The 21,997-nt window shown below is 44.2% G+C and overlaps 1 protein-coding gene across 1 annotated transcript in view; it reads right to left on the reverse strand.

Annotated features, from left to right (window-relative positions):
- The window catches only part of CSF2RB (colony stimulating factor 2 receptor subunit beta), a 231,819-nt gene that overhangs the window by 188,150 nt on the left and 21,672 nt on the right, over positions 1–21,997 (reverse strand). The window contains exons 4-5 of the mRNA XM_063940665.1: positions 8,217–8,346; positions 2,848–3,020 (exon numbers count right to left, since the gene is read on the reverse strand). Coding sequence (XP_063796735.1) covers positions 2,848–3,020; positions 8,217–8,346 — 303 coding nt within the window. The remainder of the gene's footprint in view (positions 1–2,847; positions 3,021–8,216; positions 8,347–21,997) is intronic.

Raw genomic sequence — 21,997 nt, forward strand, 5'->3', positions numbered from 1 at the left:
CGTAACATTTTATTTTGGCTCAAGTACTACTTTCTCACTGTTTATTCAATAGCCTGATAATAAATTTCACGATTTACTTAGCAGGCTATACGCTCCTGTCTAACCTGCTGCATTAACATGCCTATGGTGGCACCACTGTTAGATATCTATACAGAAGGTGGATTAACACCAAATTAGGCAACAAACCACTGATCCTACTGGTGCTAAGATCAATACATGGGATACCACTTTGGGAGAATTTAGCCATCTACTTATGGATAGTAGACATATGCGAGGCTACTCCTGTTATTATACTGAATATGGTAATTCTTCACCCAGGCAGTATCTACAGTTTATTAATTATCACTGTCTTAATTTCATTTTAAATACTACGTCTTGATTGTCACACTATATTTTAGATGATTCATAATAAAGGTTAAATTTTATTGTCTATTAATTTTTCATATAAGAGTGCCCCAGCACAGAGTCTTTCTTTTTCTCTTTTTTATTTTCGCATGTAAACCCACTGACTCAGGGAGCACCACCGATGGTATACTTACACAGTGTGTTATATTTTCCAAAGTCGGTCTCAGACACTATACCGGTTAATAAAGGTTTTTGTCTGATAACATTTACCAGTGCGGAACAACTCCTTTTTCTTTTGCATTAAGTCCTGAGTACATGGAATAGACTCCTCAGGAGAAGATAAACACTCTGCAGCACAGGACACAGAGTCCTTAGACATGGTAATGTGGGATATGCACACTTACACACACACACAGGAAAATGTCAGACACAGTTTCCCCCAGAGTACCTTCAGAGAGTCACAGAGTATAAGGAGCCAGCCACACAGCGCCCCTGTAGGCAATTATTATGATAAAAGCCTGGTGCAGACTAACTACCCTTAATAGGGTAAAGGTACTAGTATCACCCCCCCCCCCCCGTCTATAATGCCCTAGTACCGCAGAGGTATGCTGGAGTTATGTGGAGGGCAGCGCTTCCTGTCAGCGTTCTTTCCTATGTATCTGCGGGGAGAAAATGGTGCTGGTGAGTGCTGGATCCGCTCTGAGAGGAAGCCCCGCCCCTAGCAATGGCGCGCGGCTTCCTGCACTAATTGTTTATACTGGCCTGAGGTGTTTGTTGTTAACAGCGAGATTAGCCCCTGTTAGCTGAGTAACCAGTTTAGGGTGAATTGTGCATGCTCAGGACGCCCCTTAAAGCGCTTACACAAAGCGTTGCTGAGCTGTCCGGAGCGCAGCCTTCCAGAGCTGCGCTCCCACCCTTGTGCAGCCATACCCGCCAGCGTCCCGCTAACCGGGACGACGGCACTGTACTCACCACATTTCATTCTTCTGGCTCTGTTAGGAGGTGGCGGCCATGCTGCGAGAGTGAGCGGTCGCCATGTGGGCTTGCGATCAGCACCCTCAGGAGCTCAGTGTCCTGTCAGCGGAGACAGAGAACCATTAACTCTTCAGGAAGTTGGTTCCTACTCCCCCCTTAAGTCCCACGAAGCAGGGAGGCTGTTGCCAGCAGCCTTCCTGTATCTAACAACTCTTAGAAAAAAATAAAACTAGAAAAACTCCTAGGAGCTCCCCTAGCTGTGACCGGCTCCTCCGGGCACATTTTCTAAACGGAGTCTGGTAGGAGAGGCATAGAGGGAGGGGCCAGCCCACACTATTAAACTCTTAAAGTGCTAGTGGCTCCCAAAGGACCCGTCTATACCCCATGGTACTAAATTGGTCCCCAGCATCCTCTAGGACGTAAGAGAAAAGAATTTTCACAAAAAAGGACATACAGTTAAGTGACATAGGGGATAATTCAATTGCCGGCAATAATCTCACCCAGCCGAATTTGTATGACGCCCGCCCACAAGGTAGCGAGCATTTTTGAGCAAATAAGTGTGCAAATCGGCTGGGAAAGGGGTGTAAGTTGGTCTATGTTCGCCCCCAAAACTGACCCCCCTTCGCCCACATTTGAATCCCCCTATTGAATCAAATACAACAATAAGAAAAAGTTATTCATTTGTTAACAAATTCATAACTACTGTATATATTATTTTTTACATACAAAACATGAAACATGCAATTTTCTTTAACAATCCATTTACGTTTACACCAGAATAAAACGTTACTGTTACTGTAGTTGCATTGTCGTTACACAGATTATGTGCATGCGTCTGCCCAAGATCCTTGTCATATACACACTTATGGAATACAGCACTAATGTCTTCTAAAATGTTTAGGCGTGACTCTGAGGGGGAGATTCAAATGTTTGAAAAGTCAGTTGGGTGTCTGTTTTTTCCTGTCTATTAGATAGGAAAAAACAGACTCCCGACTGACTTATCAAACATTTGAGTCTCCCCCTAAATATCCACTGTTCTACACTTTAACTGTGTACTGACTCAGAATGTCCTTTCATATCTAAAATTGCAACTACATTATGTGTATCTAAGAAACAGGCCCTCCCTAATGTAGGTGCCCCTTACCCACTGGCACGCTGGGCAACCTTTTCCCTGCTTATGGTAGAGCCAACCTGACTGCATTGCAAAAGTAATTACAAACTCTAATTTTATGACTATTACTATGTATTCTCTAAGGACATTACATTTGTATTTAGGCTTTAGGAGAGGCCTGGACAACCTGTGGCTCTCCAACTGTTGTAAAACTACACATCCCAGCATGCATTGCCACAGTTTTAGCATTTCCTAATAGCAAAGGTGTAGAAAGGCATGCTGGGTCTTGGTAGTTTCACAACAGCTGGAGAGCCACAGGTTGGCCAGGCCTGCTTTAGGACATTCTAGTGATCAGATGAGGGTGCATTGTGCAACCTGTGCAATGCTTTATAGCTGTCTGATTTCTGGTCTCTTACCCTTAGAGGCTGGAATGATATGAGTCTCTACATGTACAGTGCGTTCCGGCAGGAATGTGTATTTGGTATTCATTGCAGTGATGAACCTTTCGTTAATGCGACAGGTCATGTAACGTTCCCCAACGTGTTGGCTGTCAGAATGGTCTGGGTCACAGTGTTGTCTGCTCTTGCTGCTGTTTGTAAGAGAGAACCCAAAGTGATCACACAAGTATGCTTCCCTTGAAGAGTGGCAACATGATGTTTGCAGTTGCACAGTAGCACACTCCACTTTCAACCATTTTTATCCGCTGCATAGCTAACAAACCTTACATTTAAGGTCATACAAGGTAGTCAAAAATACTATAGGCATGAAAACAAAGGGTAATGAGAGAATTTATGTTGTAATTGGAAAAGGACACAGCTGAAACATGAGGAGCGAATGTGGCTCAAAGAGGAGATTGGAATTGATGTGTTGGTGCATTAGTGTGCCTAGTATTGGTGGGAGTGAGGGAGGCTCTAATACAGACAGAGGCGGATCTAGGCACGGGCAAGCAGGGCGGGTGCCCAGGGAGCTGTGGACCACGGCCCCAGTCACCACGCAGGCGCCCACCCGCACCCCGCAGTCCCTGGCTGCAGCAAGCGCCGTGGGCTGTGTGGGCGCCCGCTGCAGCCGGCACCATTGTCAGATGCTAGAGGTCATAATTGACCTCTAGTGTCTGTGCAACGCTATGGGAGAGACGTCATGACGTCTCTAGAGAGGAGCGGGCGGCCAGAGACGGAGCAGCAGCAGCGGTCGTGAAGCAGGAGCGGGTCTGGTGAGTATTGGTTTGATGTTTTTTTTGTGAACTTGTAAGTGGTGCTACTAGGGGGCATAACAACAGGGGCATCTCTACTGGTGGCAATCTAATGGGAGCAAATCTACAGGGGGCATCTCTACTGGGGGCATAATAACAGGGGCATCTCTACTGGGGGCACATCTAAGGGGTCATAACTACAGAGGCAGCTCTACTGGGGGCACATCTACTGGGAAAATCTACAGGGGGCATAACTACAGGGGCACATCAACTACAGGGGGCACACCCCTTCCCTATGAAGTCATGCACCTATTTTTTTGCGTGCGCCTTCGGCGTGCACTAACCCTTTTTACCTGTCTGGGTGTGTGTGTGTGTGTGTATGTTAGCGCCAAAGGAAACTTTTGCCCTAGGAGCCACAAGGTCTAGAACCATTGGCGTTTCTATAATGGGTGCAGTGTGTGCGAGGCACATGGTCCCCCAGGTCCAGGGGGGCCCACCCCGCACACACTGCACCCATTTGCTTAATACTTACCTCTCTGAAGTCCCCAGTCGAAGCCATCCCTTTTTTGGCAGCGCAATAGAGTTTGAACACTAGGGGGAACAAACTCTATTGCGCCTGCTGAAAACCCCAGAAAGATAGCATGGCGGCCATTTTTCCGGAGTTTTGCGCATGCGCAGTAGCAAAATATTCGGAAAAATGGCCGCCGTGCCGTGTTCCTGGAGGTTTGCGCATGCGCAATAGAGTCTGGTCTCAGACTCTATTGCCGCTGCGGAGAAGGATGGCACCGCCGGGGGACCCAGGAGAGGTAAGTATTAAATGCTGTGCCTCGGTCAGAGAGGAGGGGGCCCCTGAAGCAGAAGGCTGCACACGGGCCTCCTCCTCTCTTAAAACGCCCCTGTCTAGAACCGGCCCTGAATACAGACATCGGTTATTAGAGATTTGAAGGCAGACAGTCTGATTAGTTGTGGTATGAAAACAGGTAGCGGCACATTTATACTGTAATAATGCATTTCAATAGTAAGGCCCCAAAATGCAGTTTGTAAATATAGTTGTACATTTTAAAGTAATGGATAATTATAGAAACACAAAAATAAGACAGCATGCAAATGTTTCTATACAGTGACAAAAAATATACTATTAAAATAGCAAGTCCCTTAAAATTCTATTTTCCCTTGTACTTTTTAACATTAGTCCTATTATTTCCTTCAGCAAGAGTTATCTTTCCTTATTATTTCTTTTTATCCTGCCATATAGATTCATCTACAGATTCTCTCTCTCTCTCTCTCTCTCTCTCTCTCTCTCTCTCTCTCTCTCTCTGACAGGGCCTGATTTAGAGATATATGCAATGTCAATGTTACACAGTGAAGTAATTTTTAGCCACTGTGCGTGCGTACTTGTTAGTCGCACTGTGAATGTGACGCGATGGGCTTGTGACTGTGGTCGCAGTGCGGATTTATTCGCAAAGTGAGTGTAAGTTCTTACCTGCGACTCTCTCCCAGGCCCTCATGGAGCCTGTCTTGTTACTATATACTGTAATCAGGTCACTGAAGTGGAGCTGACTACATATGTCTGCACAGCAGTTTCTTGGTTCATCTACAGTTCAGTAAATTAAGCTATAAAAGGAACTCACAAATATTAGCAGGTCATAAAAAACTAGAAACCAGCACAAAGCGTTAAAAGCAGCTGTGTGCTAAGAAATATATAGTGCTAGTTATAATACAATGGCCTATATCTATATCTAGTGACAAGTATACACCCATGCCAGGAACTGAGAGAGGAAAGAAAATATCCTAAGGGTGGTGCATATAACAAGACATATTATTATTATTATTATTATTATTATTATTATTATAATAACTTTTATTAATACATGACTAAGAAAAGTTAAAAAGTGAAAATAGGGATAAAAATAAGAGTGGTAGAAGCATGGCCGCAGCTAAGGGGGTGCTTTGTGGGCACATGCCCCGGGCACAGAATTTGAGGGGTGGCACACAGGGCTCTATATACCCACTGCGTGTGTATGTCCTCCCAGCGCTGTGCACCTCTACCGCCAGCTTACCCTCTGCTGATCTGACTGTGCCACCATCTAGCCTGTGTGAAGTCTGACCTAAGCGGGAAGAAACCAGAGAAGCCGGTAGTGCTCCTTGCCGGCGCACTATGGCAGACTTGGAGGTGAGGGCGAAGCTGCAGTTTGGGATGTGAACGGGAGCTCGCTGGCGGGTTCTCCTTCCTAATTCATTCCCATCCCAGGTACATATCTCAGGCGGCCAGGGGGAGGTGTGCCATGGACGGTGCGTGTGCCCACCAGGTCTGCACACTAGGTGGTGGTGAGTGACAGGGAGCTGGCAGCAGCTCTCCTCCTGCCCCAGTAACCTGTATCCTACAGAATGCTCTGCCACTTACCCTCAGACTCCGGGTTATCCCTTATACAGCTGCTTTATGGCATGCATTGTTAGGACAGGGCTTGCTGTATAGCTGCTAGAGACATTGCAGTCAGTTGCTGAGCATTGCACTGTATAGTAAAAACCACCTGTATACATAATCTGTATAGGGCATAACAGGTCTATGCTTCTGCCATGGCATGCAGTCCCAGCTATTACATTTTCTGATGCCACCTAAGTATTTCTGATTCTATTTATTATTTTTAATTGTTTCTGTTTAATGTCATATGCGCCAAATGATAATGCAATGAATTTTCAACATTAAATATCAATGTTCGGCCATCTTATGATAAAGAATTAACTGTACAACTTGACGGCTTCCCTGCATTTATATAGATAGTTGCAAAAAGGATAAATGTAAAAAAGGTAGACTAGATGGGCCAAGAAGTTCAGTACCGTCACATTCTATTTTCTATCTAATGGTGGAGCTGATATAGGTGGATGTCAGCTGCACAGATGGACCGAGACTCCACTATACCATCTTTCATTGTGGTATTTTCTTACATCCACTTCCGGATACATTCAGTACACGGATAACCTAACACAAGCCTTTTTTTTTTTTGTGGGGTAATTCAGATCTGATCGCAGCAGCAGTTAGCTAATGGGCAAAACCATGTGGATTGTCTCCAATACACGAATATCTACACACAAACTCTTATTAGGTTAGGTATGTTTTAATACATATATAAAGAGTGTGTGATCATTATTGAAGTGATGGTATTTCACTGTAACATTTCCTGTAAAGTACTGGCAATTTCCTTCAAAATAAGAATATTTGTGAACACAACCTGTTGTATTAAGTCTGTTTTCGGGGCACACAAATATATCATCAAGTGACTCCACTATTGTGACAACGTCAGTGGACTCAAGGAGACTGATCATGGAATCCTCTTCCTTAATTATAAGGATTATCAGTCTAATTAATATAATCTAATTGCTTATTGTCCATTATAGTCATGGGACACAAACATTGGAGGAGATATTAATGCAGATTGTCCGTAGATATGTGTGATGTAAGGAATAACTGATCTGGGTCCTCGCATATCTAATAAATATTCCTCTCCACTAATGTTTTTCATGGTTGCACAGCTAACCATGGACTTGTAGGTTGTCCTCCATGCACAATATTAGCATATCACACCAGGTATTCATTTTATACATGAATCATATTAGTGAATGAAGCACATTCTGAGCACATTGGTACATTCACCAACGCTGCATTTTGCTAATTAGCCTCGTCAAGGCCGAAGCTAATACATAAGGTTAATACATTAGCAACACATTTTAATTGGTGAATAATGTTCTAAGGTGTATTTAGTACTTTATGTCCCTAATTTCAGGGACATAACTAAATAAAATGCGTTACACCCATTCGATTAACCCTATTTTTGCTTTTTAACTTTCCACTTAATCAGTATTAATAAAAGTTATATTTTAATAATAATATGTCTTGTTATATGCACCACCCTTTGTACATTTTTTTTCCTTTCTCAGTTCCTGACATGTATATTATATGTCTGTGGTAGCACGCACCCCCCATCTGCCATAATTGAGAGCATACTAAGTGGGGGCACAATTACAGTTTTTGTTAATAACTACCACAAGTTACACCCATCTAGTACCAAGTGTGCTGAGCCAAGCCTGTTACCAACTACACAAGGTTGATCCATATCTACTAACAAGTATACAGGGTTGAGGCATATCTTGCTGCAAGTCTTGCTCTCCCTGGTGCCATTTATATTATGCAAAAATATTTATCTGCTGCACAATTTAAAATGAGGACTTGTATGAGGTGCCCAATGTTATATGAAGACCCATTTCTGATCTCCATTGAAACAGGAAGACCCTTATGTGGTCCCTAGTTTAATATGTAAATGCTTATCCAGTATCCAGCTTAATTGGTGGACCCATAACTGATGTCAAATTAAAACCCATCACTGTTCACAGCAGTACAGAAGTGCACTGCTAGGACTGGCTGTTAGTGGTGTTCCAGAGGAAGGGAAGGATCTATCACAAACTGCACCATGAAGAGTAGGTGACAGAGAAAGTATATATGTGTCTGCCATATTGGTAGCGCCTCATCCATTAGAGAAACATCCCTATACATGTTACTGAGATTCACAATTGTAAATTTGTATCATTATGCTAAGATACCTGCCCAGATCGTTCCAATGGTAGAGGCTCATTGGGAGCAGTTTATGAGCTTGTCTGCTTTCTTTCCACCGACATATCCAGTGTGTTTTGTAGTTATTCACACAGGTAAGGGAGTCTAGAAGTGCAGAACCTGAAATGGTAAAATATGTAGTACATCTATTTAGCAATCTCCATAAAAATGGCTTACTGTACCAGACATCCATTAAGTAGAAATGAATAATACTCATCATCAAAGTCCTGCACCAGTGGTCAGACACAGAACAAGGAAATAAAACAAAAAAACAAAAATATCACAAATAAAATCTAATATACATGAACGTACAAGTAAAGTGAGAGCAGTTTCGCTGCAGGATATACTGTATGTAAATTCTTAGAGCAGCTATAGCCATACATGTGTAAATTAGAGGTGTCCGGTGGACATTTTTGGGATTTTGTGTGTTGGATCTGGATCTCCGTTCATGTTTTGGATCTGGATTGGTTTTGCCAAAACCACCTTTTCGGGTTTTGGTTTGGGATCTGGATGTTTTTTTTAAAAAAAAACATAAAAACAGCTAAAATCACATAATTTGGGGGCAATTTTGATCCTATGGTATTATTAACCTCAATAACATTCATTTCCACTTATTTCTAGTTTATTCTGAACACCTCACACCTCACAATATTGTTTTTAGGCCAAAAGGTTGCACTGAGGTAAATGGATGACTAAGCTAAGCGACACAAGTGGGCAGCACAAACCTGGCCCATCTAGGAGTTGCACTGCAGTGGCAGACAGGATGGCAGTTTTTAACAACTAGGCCCCAAAGAGCACATAATGCAAAGAAAAAAAAGAGGCGCAAGATGGAATTGTCCTTGGGCTCTCCGACCCACCATTATGTTGTTTAAACAGGACATGCACAGTTTAATAAACCCATAATTTCAGCGACAAGTGGTCCCCCTGAAAAAAGCTCGCCAAGTTCTCCGAATCATAGCTAGCTACAAACATACCACCTCCTTCTTTTATGACTTTTCACATTATGAGAAGAGGCAAGAAGAAGGGGACAGTGTCAAGAAAGTGACTAAAAATTAGAGAGGCACAATCAGGAACAACACACAGGCTTTCACCTCCACACCTATATTGGTGTGGAACGGAAAGATCTTCAACCAAGCAAATCTATAATTATTAATTACCACATTACTGGACAAACTGAAAAACTAGGGGCCAAAGCCTCCAAATTTGTACCCCCTTCTCCATTTTCAGGGATTAAGATAACCTCAGATTTAAGGCTGTGATGCAAATAAACTGGTGTATACCACAAGATCAAGAGTGGATTTTTTCCCCCTCCACGAAGTTGTGAAAATCTCGAGGACTTCTTTTTTCCCCCATTTTTTTATTGCATTTTTATTTACACATTTTGTGGCAGATGCCTTATTTTCATTTTTCACAGCTCCCAGTTACACGCAGGTGAGCATACCTGTGTGTCCCAGTTACACGCATGTGAGCATACCTGTGTGTCTTGTTTATTTTTTTCACTTTCATTTTTAAATAAAGCAGCCCATTAGATGTTTTAGCAGCCCCTCCTGAGCCCTCACAGCAACCCCGGATGGGGCAAATTGAGTTCGGGTGGGTTCGGTACAGCACTAAGAAGGACTGTGTAGTGAATTTTTTGTTACTAAGCCCCTGCCCTAGTGGAGCTTACCACTCTACAGTTGAAAATCATTTCATACTATAAGTAGGACTGTGGGAGGAAGCAATGCTAAACATCTGTGTCCATTGCATGCCTCAGCCTGGCAAGCCAGACCTGGCTGTAAGCGACCATGAGACTCCATACTGGGCCTTATTCAGTAACTGTTTGTGCCTCACAGGAGCTCCTGGCCCATCTAGTGCTGCAGTGCAATGGAAAGCTGATGCAATGCAAGATCACTGATACTCTGTTCTAACACCGCAAGGTCTTGCGAAAACCCTACGCAGCCCTTAGGAAGAGTACCCTGTATAACAAATGCACATCTTGTAAATAAATAATCCCAAAACGTGGAACATCAATAATAGATCGAAATTAAGGTTGACTAATTGGAGCCATTTATTTGAGTGAGTCCCTAACATGAAATAATTGAAAAGAACCTCTCTCTAATGCTCTGGCAGAAAATCTCTCTTTTACCTCTCCAGCAGTTGTGCTAGATTATGATTCTGTCCCTTCTGAGTCACACTGACTTTGGCCATAAATGTGGTCTCATTGGAAAACACCATCAAAATTGCAATTTCCATTTCCACCTTTGTGGCTATGTTTTCACAAATCTGTTTGTGATGTTGAAGCTTGTTTCATATTCTGCTCTAGGCTTTCATTTAAACCTAGGATCAAGTACAGCAGCACCCCTGGAATTATACGGCAGCACCCCTGGACTTGTACAGAATAGGCAGCACCCCTGGAGAATTACACAGCACAGCATACAGGCAACAGCACCCCTGGACTGATAGGGCAGAGGGGCAGCACCCCATATAGGGCAGCACCCCTGGAATGATGTGGCAAAGAAAAGATGTGCAAGATGGAATTGTCCTTGGGCTCTCCCAACCATCCTTATGTTGTATAAACAGGACATGCACACTTTAACAAACCAATAATTTCAGCGACACGGTCTGCCACATGACTGGCTGAAATGATTGGTTTGTTTGGGTCCCCACCAAAAAAAAAAGCAATTAATCTCTCCTTGCACAAACTTGCTCTACAGAGGCAAGATGTTGTCCTAGATACAAAGAATATGGGATTTGCGGCCGAGCGCACCTCTGGGATATATATATCAGTCAAAATATAGGATAATGGAATGGTATTCTCAGACCATAAAGTTCATTGTTCAGTTCAGGATATTACCAATGGCTTTCTGAAACCCCCCCGGGAAGACCCATAGTGGCTGGGACCAACTCCATAACTGCCAATTTGTCACATTTTATCGATTACCATTTACAACCTGAAGTTCTAAAAATTAGATCACATATTAAGGATACGATGGATATTTTAAATAAATGATCGCAAGTTGAATGGCATGACAACTTAGTTTTAGGAACAGCTGATGTTAGTAGCTTGTATACTATAATTGAACATACAAAAGGAATACGGGCAGTTCAACACTGTTTAGAAAAGGGCGATGATGAAAAAAATTAAAATCCCTTTTAGAGAGTATTGACTTCATTTTAAATAATAATGTATTTTGGTTTAATGGAAATTTTTATAAACAATTAAAAGGGTACCACAATGGGCACATGGTTTGCCCCTCCTATGCGAACATTTTTATGGATTCATGGGAGGAGCAACACATCTGGAATAATAGTCATTTTTTAAAGTATATAAAATTATGGTACCGTTTTATTGACAACATTATTTTTATCTGGGAAGGGAATAAGGAAGATTTGAAGTTGTTCTGCGAAGAATTAAATCAAAATGATTTTAATATCCATTTGACTTTTAATATCAGTAATACTGAGATTATTTTTTTAGATCTGACACTGTATATTGAGAATGGAATCTAACAAACGAAAACTTTTTTTAAATCCACGGATAGTAATTCCTACATACCAACCACTAGTAACCATCATCCGAATTGGATAAAAAATGTACCGAAAGGACAAATTAAAAGAATTAGGTGGAATTGTACCGATGTAGCAGTGTATAAAGTACAAGCGGAAGAATTAAAAGAAAAATTTGTTGTAAAGGGTTACGAAGAACACATTATTGACAAACACATTACCGAATTGACAGAAGTTGATAGGAAAGCATTGTTGGTACCAAAAGAAAAGGCTAAGGAAAATCAATTAATTCTTCCCTTTATTACGTCATACAATATACAATATCAAGAAATGGAAAAAATTGTGACAAAACACTGGCATCTATTATCAAGGGACCCTATTTTAAAAGGAATTATACCCGATTGTCTTAAGTTCATCTATAGAAACAAAAATTGGTAAAAAGTGCCATACCTCCAATAAGGTCTAATCGTATAAATACGAAAGGGTTCCACAGATGTGGAATTTGTAAAATGTGTAGGTGTCATACCTCGCAACCCAGTAAATTAGAATACTTTACTTCAACAGTTACAGGAAAAGCATATGAAATTGAGGATTTCATCACTTGCAACACTCTTATGGAGTGCAAGTGTGGACTACAGTACATTGGGAGGACATCAAGACCGTTAAAAGACCGTTGGGCGGAACATGCACGTAATATACACAATGGTTTTGAAAATCATTCAGTTCCCAACCACTTTAAAGAAATTCACAACAAAAGTTTTTCTGGAATAAAATATTTATTGGGGGTCAGTGTAGTACAAAGCCACCGGAGGAAGAATACTATAGAGGTAAGGATAGCACAAATAGAAATGAAATGGATATATGATATGTGCACTTTAGCACAAAATGCATTTCCCCATTCCTTCCCCCACTTTATGGCTATAATGCTGTTTCACTTATGAATTTTTATTGTGATCAGTTAAATTAGATACAAATGTCAGCTACATAAGGGGTCTGGATTGACATTTCCATTCTTGCCCATGCTTCTATATCCATTCATATATTTTAAATGTATTTCAACTTCCACACCACAAATTGTTTTAAGAATGTTTTATAAGTATGAATTTTCAATGAGATTAGTTAAATGAGATACAAATATTAGTTATATTAGTGGTTTGGATCAAGATTTCCCTGCATGATTTCCCTACATGCTGTCATATCCGTTTATGTATTTTTAATGTATTTATACTTCTTTCACTATCTATCACTTTAAGAAGGTCCTTTAGGGATGGAAGGGAGTACTGCACGCTTCCGGCTTTGGAAAGCGGAAGTGACGTGTGCGCACCATCTGCTGGGGAAATTCTATGAATGCGCCTCAAATGCCGGAAGCAGTCCTACAGAGCGGGGAGTAATGTGAGTGAGAGCAGGACGGACCCGGGACTTCCGTGTCTATGGACAGGAAGTCGGGCCCATGGGATCCGGAAGTAGCGTGCATTCCATGGACGAATGGAGCTCACGCCGGGTTTTATTGAATTTAACAGCGCGACGAGGATTGTTTTGTGCTATTATTTGTTGTAAATTATAAAACTGTAAACCTTTGTGCATATGGATAGGAGGGAGCCGAAATTAATAGGTAAAAGGGACTTAATTAATTTAGATCTGGCATGGACCAATCAGATTACAGTAAAAGGGATATAATGAGAACTATCCCAGTCCACCACACACCTTGACAAAGGCTCCTGAGTGAGCCGAAATGCGTTGGTGGCCAGATTGACTTACCTGTTACGCAGTGTGAAGGATTGAAACGCCTCATTCCAGAATTGCCGCAGTATCCTGAACACGGGAAGGTCTGTTTGTTTACCATTGCGATTTTGGGTGGGCATTTTGAACACCCCACACTATCCGGTATGCACATTGGCACTTGATTGGTGGATTTTATACAACCTTTTTAATTGTTATTACGGAAGAAATAAATAGTGTTTAGAAACTGTATCACACTATATGTGTCCTTCTTGTTCTTTTATATGTGAATGAGTGTACATCAATTTCTCATTGAAATAGATTGGAAAGAAAAGAAAAGCCATTGGTAATATCCTGGACTGAACAATGAACTTTATGGTCTGAGAATACCATTCCATTATCCTATATTTTGACTGATATATATATATCCCAGAGGTGCGCTAGGCCGCAAAACCCATATCTTTGTATCTACTTCTGAGGGTGAGGTGACCACCCTAGCAGCTGTTGCAGCACTATTGTTTGAAGCGCATTTTTCTTTTCTTTGTTAAGATGTCGTCCTCATCCTCAGATTCCCCTCCCCCCTTCAGTGTTTACATCCTCATCCTCACAGAGAAATAATATTCAAACAAACCCCATCATTTAGGTGTCAGCGGACTGCTTAAGCTATTACCCAAAGTTTCTGAACTTGACAATGACTTATAATGAATGCGCTGCAGGTGATGTACAGTATAAGGGATGATGTTCCTAGGTGGTTAACGTCCTACTTCTTATGGATTGACAAAGGCAACAGATGGCTTGACACCAGGTGTCCGGATTTGTGGAGAAATAATTTCACTTCGAAGAGGTGGCTTTTTTGGTATTTTGCCCAGTCATGATAATGGGCTTTTTCATCCCATGGCCAATAACTGTCTCCACTGGTACCTTATTCAAACAAACTACATCACCATCAGAATCCTCATCGTCAACTTCCTCCTCAGCGCCAGCTACACCAATATCCTGGTGTACTTCTACAGTGACATCCTCAATCTCAATATCAGCAATGGACTGGCGATGCTCCTCCCTGCAGGGGGGAAATATGGTGGTAGGAGCCTCCTCTTCCCATACAGTGTTGTAAAGGTCAGGCCTAGACATCGCAACCGCAGACAGTGCCAGTACCCCTGTATTTCAACTGCAGCCATGTATTTTTGCAGCATACAGGACCAGTGCACTTTTATTTTAAAAGCAGCACCCCTGTATTTTTACAGCATACAGGACCAGTGTACATTTATTTTCACTGCACCCCTGAATTTTTACAGCATACAAGACAGGGCCAGTGTACATTTATTTTCACTGCACCCCTGTATTTTACAGCATACAGGGCCAGTGTACTTTTATTTCTCTGACGTCCTAGTGGATGCTGGGTACTCCGTAAGGACCATTGGGGAATAGACGGGCTCCGCAGGAGACTGGGCACTCTTTAAAGAAAGATTAGGTACTACATCTGGTGTGCACTGGCTCCTCCCTCTATGCCCCTCCTCCAGACCTCAGTTAGAATCTGTGCCCGGCCAGAGCTGGATGCACTTAGTGGGCTCTCCTGAGTTCACTAAAAAGAAAGTATTTGTTAGGTTTTTTATTTTCAGTGAGATCTGCTGGCAACAGACTCACTGCTACGTGGGACTTAGGGGAGAGAAGCAAACCTACCTGCTTGCAGCTAGCTTGTGCTTCTAAGGCTACTGGACACCATTAGCTCCAGAGGGATCGAACACAGGGCCCGACTTCGATCGTCCGTTCCCGGAGCCGCGCCGCCGTCCCCCTTGCAGAGCCAGAAGACGGAAGATTACGGAGAAAATCGGCGGCTTAAGACTCCGGTCTTCAATAAGGTAGCGCACAGCACTGCAGCTGTGCGCCATTGCTCCCACAGCACACCACACGCTCCAATCACTGGTGGGTGCAGGGCGCTGGGGGGGGGCGCCCTGGGCTGCAATTAGTATACCTTAAGTGGCAAAATGCACATAATACAGTTCTAAACTGTATATGTGCCTAATCCCCCGCCATAATTATTATTAAAAAAGCGGGAGAAGCCCGCCGCTGAAGGGGCGGGGCTATCTTCCTCAGAACAGCCAGCGCCATTTTCTCTTCACAGCTCCGCTGGAAGGACACTCCCCAGGCTCTCCCCTGCAGTATACACTACGGAAAGGGTAAAAAAGAGAGGGGGGCACATAAATTTAGGCGCAAATTGTGATATAAGCAGCTATTGGGGGAAAATTCACTTTGTGTATAGTGTAAATCCCTCTGTTATATAGCGCTCTGGTGTGTGCTGGCATACTCTCTCACTGTCTCCCCAAAGGACTTTGTGGGGTCCTGTCCTCAGTCAGAGCATTCCCTGTGTGTGTGTGCGGTGTGTCGGTACGGCTGTGTCGACATGTTTGATGAGGACGCTTACGTGGAGGCGTGTCAACTCCTTGCATAAAAGGTTCGATGACGCAGCTTTGGGACAGCCGGCATCTCAGCCCGCGCCTGCCCAGGCATCTCAGAGGCCATCAGGGGCTCAAAAACGCCCGCTACCTCAGATGGCAGACACAGATGTCGACACGGAGTCTGACTCCAGTGTCGATGAGGATGAGACAAATGTACAATCCACAAGGGCCATCCGATGCATGATTACGGCAATGAAAAATGTGTTGCACATTTCTGACATTAACCCGGTTACCACAAAAAAGGGTATTATGTTTGGGGAGAAAAAGCAGCCAGTGACTTTTCCCCCATCTGATGAGTTAAATGAATTGTGTGAAGAAGCGTGGGGTTCCCCAGATAAGAAACTAGTGATTTCTAAGCGGTTACTAATGGCGTACCCTTTCCCGCCAACGGATAGGTTACGCTGGGAGACATCCCCTAGGGTGGACAAGGCGTTCACACGCTTATCAAAAAAGGTGGCACTGCAGTCTCAGGATACGGCCGCCTTAAAGGAGCCTGCAGATAGAAAGCAGGAGGCTATCCTAAAGTCTGTGTATACACACTCAGGTACTATACTGAGACCTGCTATTGCTTCAGCATGGATGTGTAGTGCTGCAGCAGCATGGTCTGATTCCCTGTCTGATAACATTGATTCCCTTGACAGGGACACTATTTTGCTAACCATAGAGCATATTAAAGACGTAGTCTTATATATGAGGGATGCACAGAGGGACATTTGCCGGCTGGCATCTAGAATTAATGCAATGTCCATTTCTGCCAGGAGAGTATTATGGACTCGGCAGTGGACAGGTGATGCTGATTCTAAAAGGCACATGGAGGTTTTGCCTTATAAGGGTGAGGAATTGTTTGGGGATGGTCTCTCGGACCTCGTATCCACAGCAACAGCTGGGAAGTCGACTTTTTTACCTCAGGTTCCCTCACAGCCTAAGAAAGCACCGTATTATCAAGTACAGTCCTTTCGGCCTCAGAAAGGCAAGCGGGTCAGAGGCGCGTCCTTTCTGCCCAGAGGCAGGGGTAGAGGGAAAAAGCTGCACCAGACAGCCAGTTCCCAGGAATAAAAATCCTCCCCTGCTTCCACTAAGTCCACCGCATGACGCTGGGGCTCCACAGGTGGAGCCAGGTGCGGTGGGGGCCCGTCTCCGGAACTTCAGCGACCAGTGGGTTCGCTCACAGGTGGATCTCTGGGTTCTACAAGTGGTATCTCAGGGATACAAGCTGGAGTTCGAGACGTCTCCCCCTCACCGTTACCTCAAATCAGCCTTGCCAGCTACTCCCAAGGACAGGGAGGTAGTACTGGCGGCAATTCACAAGCTGTACCTCCAGCAGGTGATAATCAAAGTTCCCCTCCTTCAACAGGGACGGGGTTACTATTCCACAATGTTTGTGGTACCGAAACCAGACGGTTCGGTGAGACCCATTCTAAATTTGAAATCCTTGAACACTTAAATAAGGAAGTTCAAGTTCAAAATGGAATCGCTCAGGGCGGTTATTGCAAGCCTGGAAGATGGGGATTATATGGTATCACTGGACATCAAGGATGCTTACCTGCATGTCCCCATTTACCATCATCACCAGGAGTACCTCCGATTTGTGGTACAGGACTGCCATTACCAATTCCAGACGTTGCCGTTTGGTCTGTCCACGGCACCGAGGGTATTTACCAAGGTAATGGCCGAAATGATGATACTCCTTCGAAAGAAGGGAGTTATAATTATCCCGTACTTGGACGATCTCCAAGGCGAGGTCCATGGAGCAGTTGTTGGTCGGAGTAGCACTATCTCAGGAAGTGCTACAACAGCATGGCTGGATTCTGAATATCCCAAAGTCGCAGCTGGTTCCTATGACGCGTCTGCTGTTCTTGGGTATGATTCTGGACACAGAACAGAAGAAGGTGTTTCTCCCGGAGGAGAAGGCCAAGGAGTTGTCATCTCTGGTCAGAGACCTCCTAAAACATAAACAGGTGTCGGTGCATCACTGCACGCGAGTCCAGGGAAAGATGGTAGCTTCTTACGAAGCAATTCCCTTCGACAGGTTCCATGCAAGGATCTTTCAGTGGGATCTGTTAGACAAGTGGTCCGGATCGCATCTTCAAATGCATCGGCTGATCACCCTGTCCCCGAGGGCCAGGGTGTCTCTGCTGTGGTGGCTGCAGAGTGCTCATCTTCTCGAGGGCCGCAGATTCGGCATACAGGACTGGGTCCTGGTGACCACGGATGCAAGCCTCCGAGGTTGGGGGGCAGTCACTCAGGGAAGAAACTTCCAAGGACAATGGTCGAGTCAGGAGACTTCCCTACACATAAATATTCTGGAACTAAGGGCCATTTACAATGCCCTAAGTCAAGCAAAACCCCTGCTTCAAAACCAGCCGGTGCTGATTCAGTCAGACAACATCACGGTGGTCGCCCATGTAAACCGACAGGGCGGCACAAGAAGCAGGATGGCAATGGCAGAAGCCACAAGGATTCTCCGATGGGCGGAGAATCACGTGATAGCACTGTCAGCAGTGTTCATTCCGGGAGTGGACAACTGGGAAGCAGACTTCCTCAGCAGGCACGACCTCCACCCGGGAGAGTGGGGACTTCATCCAGAAGTCTTCACGCTGATTGTAAATCGTTGGGAAAGGCCACAGGTGGACATGATGGCGTCCCGCCTCAACAAAAAGCTAAAAAGATATTGTGCCAGGTCAAGGGACCCTCAGGCAATAGCTGTGGACGCTCTAGTGACACCGTGGGTGTACCAGTCGGTTTATGTGTTCCCTCCTTTTCCTCTCATACCAAAGGTACTGAGGATAATAAGAAAGAGAGGAGTAAGAACTATACTCATCGTTCCGGATTGGCCAAGAAGAACTTGGTACCCGGAACTACAAGAAATGATCTCAGAGGACCCTTGGCCTCTGCCGCTCCGACAGGACCTGCTGCAGCAGGGGCCCTGTCTGTTCCAAGACTTACCACGGCTGCGTTTGACGGCATGGCGGTTGAACGCCGGATCCTGATGGAAAAGGGCATTCCGGTTGAAGTCATTCCTACGCTGATAAAAGCTAGGAAGGATGTGACAGCAAAACATTATCACCGCATATGGCGAAAATATGTTGCTTGGTGTGAGGCTATGAAGGCCCCAACAGAGGAATTTCAGCTGGGTCGATTTCTGCACTTCCTACAGTCAGGAGTGACTATGGGCCTAAAATTGGGATCTATAAAAGTCCAGATTTCGGCCCTGTCTATTTTCTTTCAAAAAGAACTGGCTTCACTGCCGGAAGTTCAGACGTTTGTCAAGGGAGTGCTGCATATTCAGCCCCCTTTTGTGCCTCCAGTGGCACCTTGGGATCTCAACGTTGTGTTGGATTTTCTAAAATCACATTGGTTTGAGCCACTTCAGACCGTGGAGCTAAAATATCTCACGTGGAAAGTGGTCATGCTATTGGCCTTAGCTTCGGCTAGGCGTGTGTCAGAATTGGCGGCTTTGTCATGTAAAAGCCCTTATCTGATCTTCCATATGGACAGGGCAGAATTGAGGACTCGTCCCCAATTTCTCCCTAAGGTGGTATCAGCGTTTCATTTGAACCAACCTATTGTGGTGCCTGCGGCTACTCGGGACTTGGAGGATTCCAAGTTGCTGGACGTAGTCCGGGCCCTGAAAATCTATGCTTCCAGGACGGCTAGGGTCAGAAAAACTGACTCGCTGTTTATCCTGCATGCACCCAACAAGCTGGGTGCTCCTGCTTCTAAGCAGACTATTGCTCGCTGGATCTGTAGCACGATTCAGCAGGCTCATTCTGCGGCTGGACTGCCGCATCCTAAATCAGTAAAATCCCATTCCACTAGGAAGGTGGGCTCTTCTTGGGCGGCTGCCCGAGGGGTCTCGGCTTTACAACTTTGCCGAGCTGCTACCTGGTCGGGATCAAACACGTTTGCAAAATTCTACAAGTTTGATACCCTGGCTGAGGAGGACCTTGAGTTTGCTCATTCGGTGCTGCAGAGTCATCCGCACTCTCCCGCCCGTTTGGGAGCTTTGGTATAATCCCCATGGTCCTTACGGAGTACCCAGCATCCACTAGGACGTCAGAGAAAATAAGAATTTACTCACCGGTAATTCTATTTCTCGTAGTCCGTAGTGGATGCTGGGAGCCCGTCCCAAGTGCGGACTTCTGCAATACTTGTATATAGTTATTGCTTAACTATAGGGTTATTGTTCTGAGCCATCTGTTGAATGAGGCTCAGCTGTTATTCATACTGTTAACTGGGTATAGTTATCACAAGTTGTACGGTGTGATTGGTGTGGCTGGTATGAGTCTTACCCTGGATTCCAAATCCTTTCCTAGTAATGTCAGCTCTTCCGGGCACAGTTTCCCTAACTGAGGTCTGGAGGAGGGGCATAGAGGGAGAAGCCAGTGCACACCAGATGTAGTACCTAATCTTTCTTTAAAGAGTGCCCAGTCTCCTGTGGAGCCCGTCTATTCCCCATGGTCCTTACGGAGTACCCAGCATCCACTACGGACTACGAGAAATAGAATTACCGGTGAGTAAATTCTTATTTTTAGTAATAGTACCCCTGTATTTTTACAGCATACAGGACCAGTGTACTTTTATTTTAACAGCATCACCTCTGTATTTTTACAGCATACAGGACCAGTGTACTTTTATTTTAACTGCAGCACCCCTGTATTTTTACAGCATACAGGACCAGTGCACTTTTATTTTAACAGCAGCACCCCTGTATTTTTACAGCATACAGGACCATTGTGCTTTTATTTTAACAACAGCACCCCTGTATTTTTACAGCATACAGGACCAGTGTGCTTTTATTTTAACAGCAGCACCCTTGTATTTTTACAGCATACAGGACCAGTGTACTTTTATTTTAACAGCAGCATACCTAGATTTTTACAGCATACCGGACCAGTGTACTTTTATTTCAAAAACAGCACCCCTGTATTTTTATAGCATGCAGGATCAGTGTACTTTTATTTTAACAACAGCACCCTTGTATTTTTATAGCATGCAAGACCAGTGAACACCTATTTTAACAACAGCACCCCTGTGTTTTTACAGCATACAAGACCATTGTGCTTTTATTTTAACAACAGCACCCCTCTATTTTTACAGCATACAGGACCAGTGTACTTTTATTTTAACAGCATAACCCCTTCATTTTTACAGCATACAGGACCAGTGTACTTTTATTTTAACAGCAGCAGCAGTATATTTGTACAGCATATAGGACCAGTTTACTTTTCTTTTAACAGCAGCACCCCAGTGTTTTTACAGCATACAGGACCAGTGTACATTTATTTTCACTGCACCCCTGATTATTTACAGCATGCAAGACAAGGCCAGTGTAAATTTATTTTCACTGCATCCCTGAATTTTTACATCATACAAGACAGGGCCAGTGTACATTTATTTTCAGTGCACCCCAGAATTTTTACAGCATACAAGACAGGGCCAGTGTACATTTATTTTCAGTGTAACCCTGAATTTTTACAGCCAGCACCCCTGTATTTTCACTGCATACAGGAGGACAGTGCCCCTGCCCCCTGTACAACACAGTGACAGCCAGGACAGCAACACCCATGTATAGCTGCAGCATCCCTAACAGCACATGAAACACCAGTGACAGCCAGGACAGCACCCCTAACAGCACAGGGAGACCACAGTGACAGTAGCAGCACCCCTACAGAACACACACTGACCCCACTGGACGCCACCACACAGAGAGAGAGACAGAGGTCTGTATCCTTCACTCTCCAAGTCCGGAGTGAAAATGGTGGCGAAATGCGGCTGTTTATATGAACTCTAAATCCCGCGAGAATCCAACAGTGGGATGATAACGTTTTGCCTCTTTCTGGTTTCCGAGTCTAGTCGGAAGTCCCGAGCCGGACTCGGTTTCTGGCTCGGAACATGAAGTTCGAGGGATTCAGTTCTCTGAGAACCGAACCCGCTCACCTCTAGTGTAAATGTTTATATCATGGATTGGCCATGTGTCTCCTGGAGCTGACGTTTCCAAAGCAACACAAAGACTCTAGTGACAGGAGTGAAGGAATTGTACATGGAGTAATGGGTCAGAGAGTGAGGGTGTGGTATGTAAGTTTCAATGGAAATGGGGGCGTGCATAA

This window comes from Pseudophryne corroboree, chromosome 9 (assembly GCF_028390025.1).
Source record: "Pseudophryne corroboree isolate aPseCor3 chromosome 9, aPseCor3.hap2, whole genome shotgun sequence".
Taxonomy (NCBI): Eukaryota; Metazoa; Chordata; class Amphibia; order Anura; family Myobatrachidae; genus Pseudophryne; species Pseudophryne corroboree.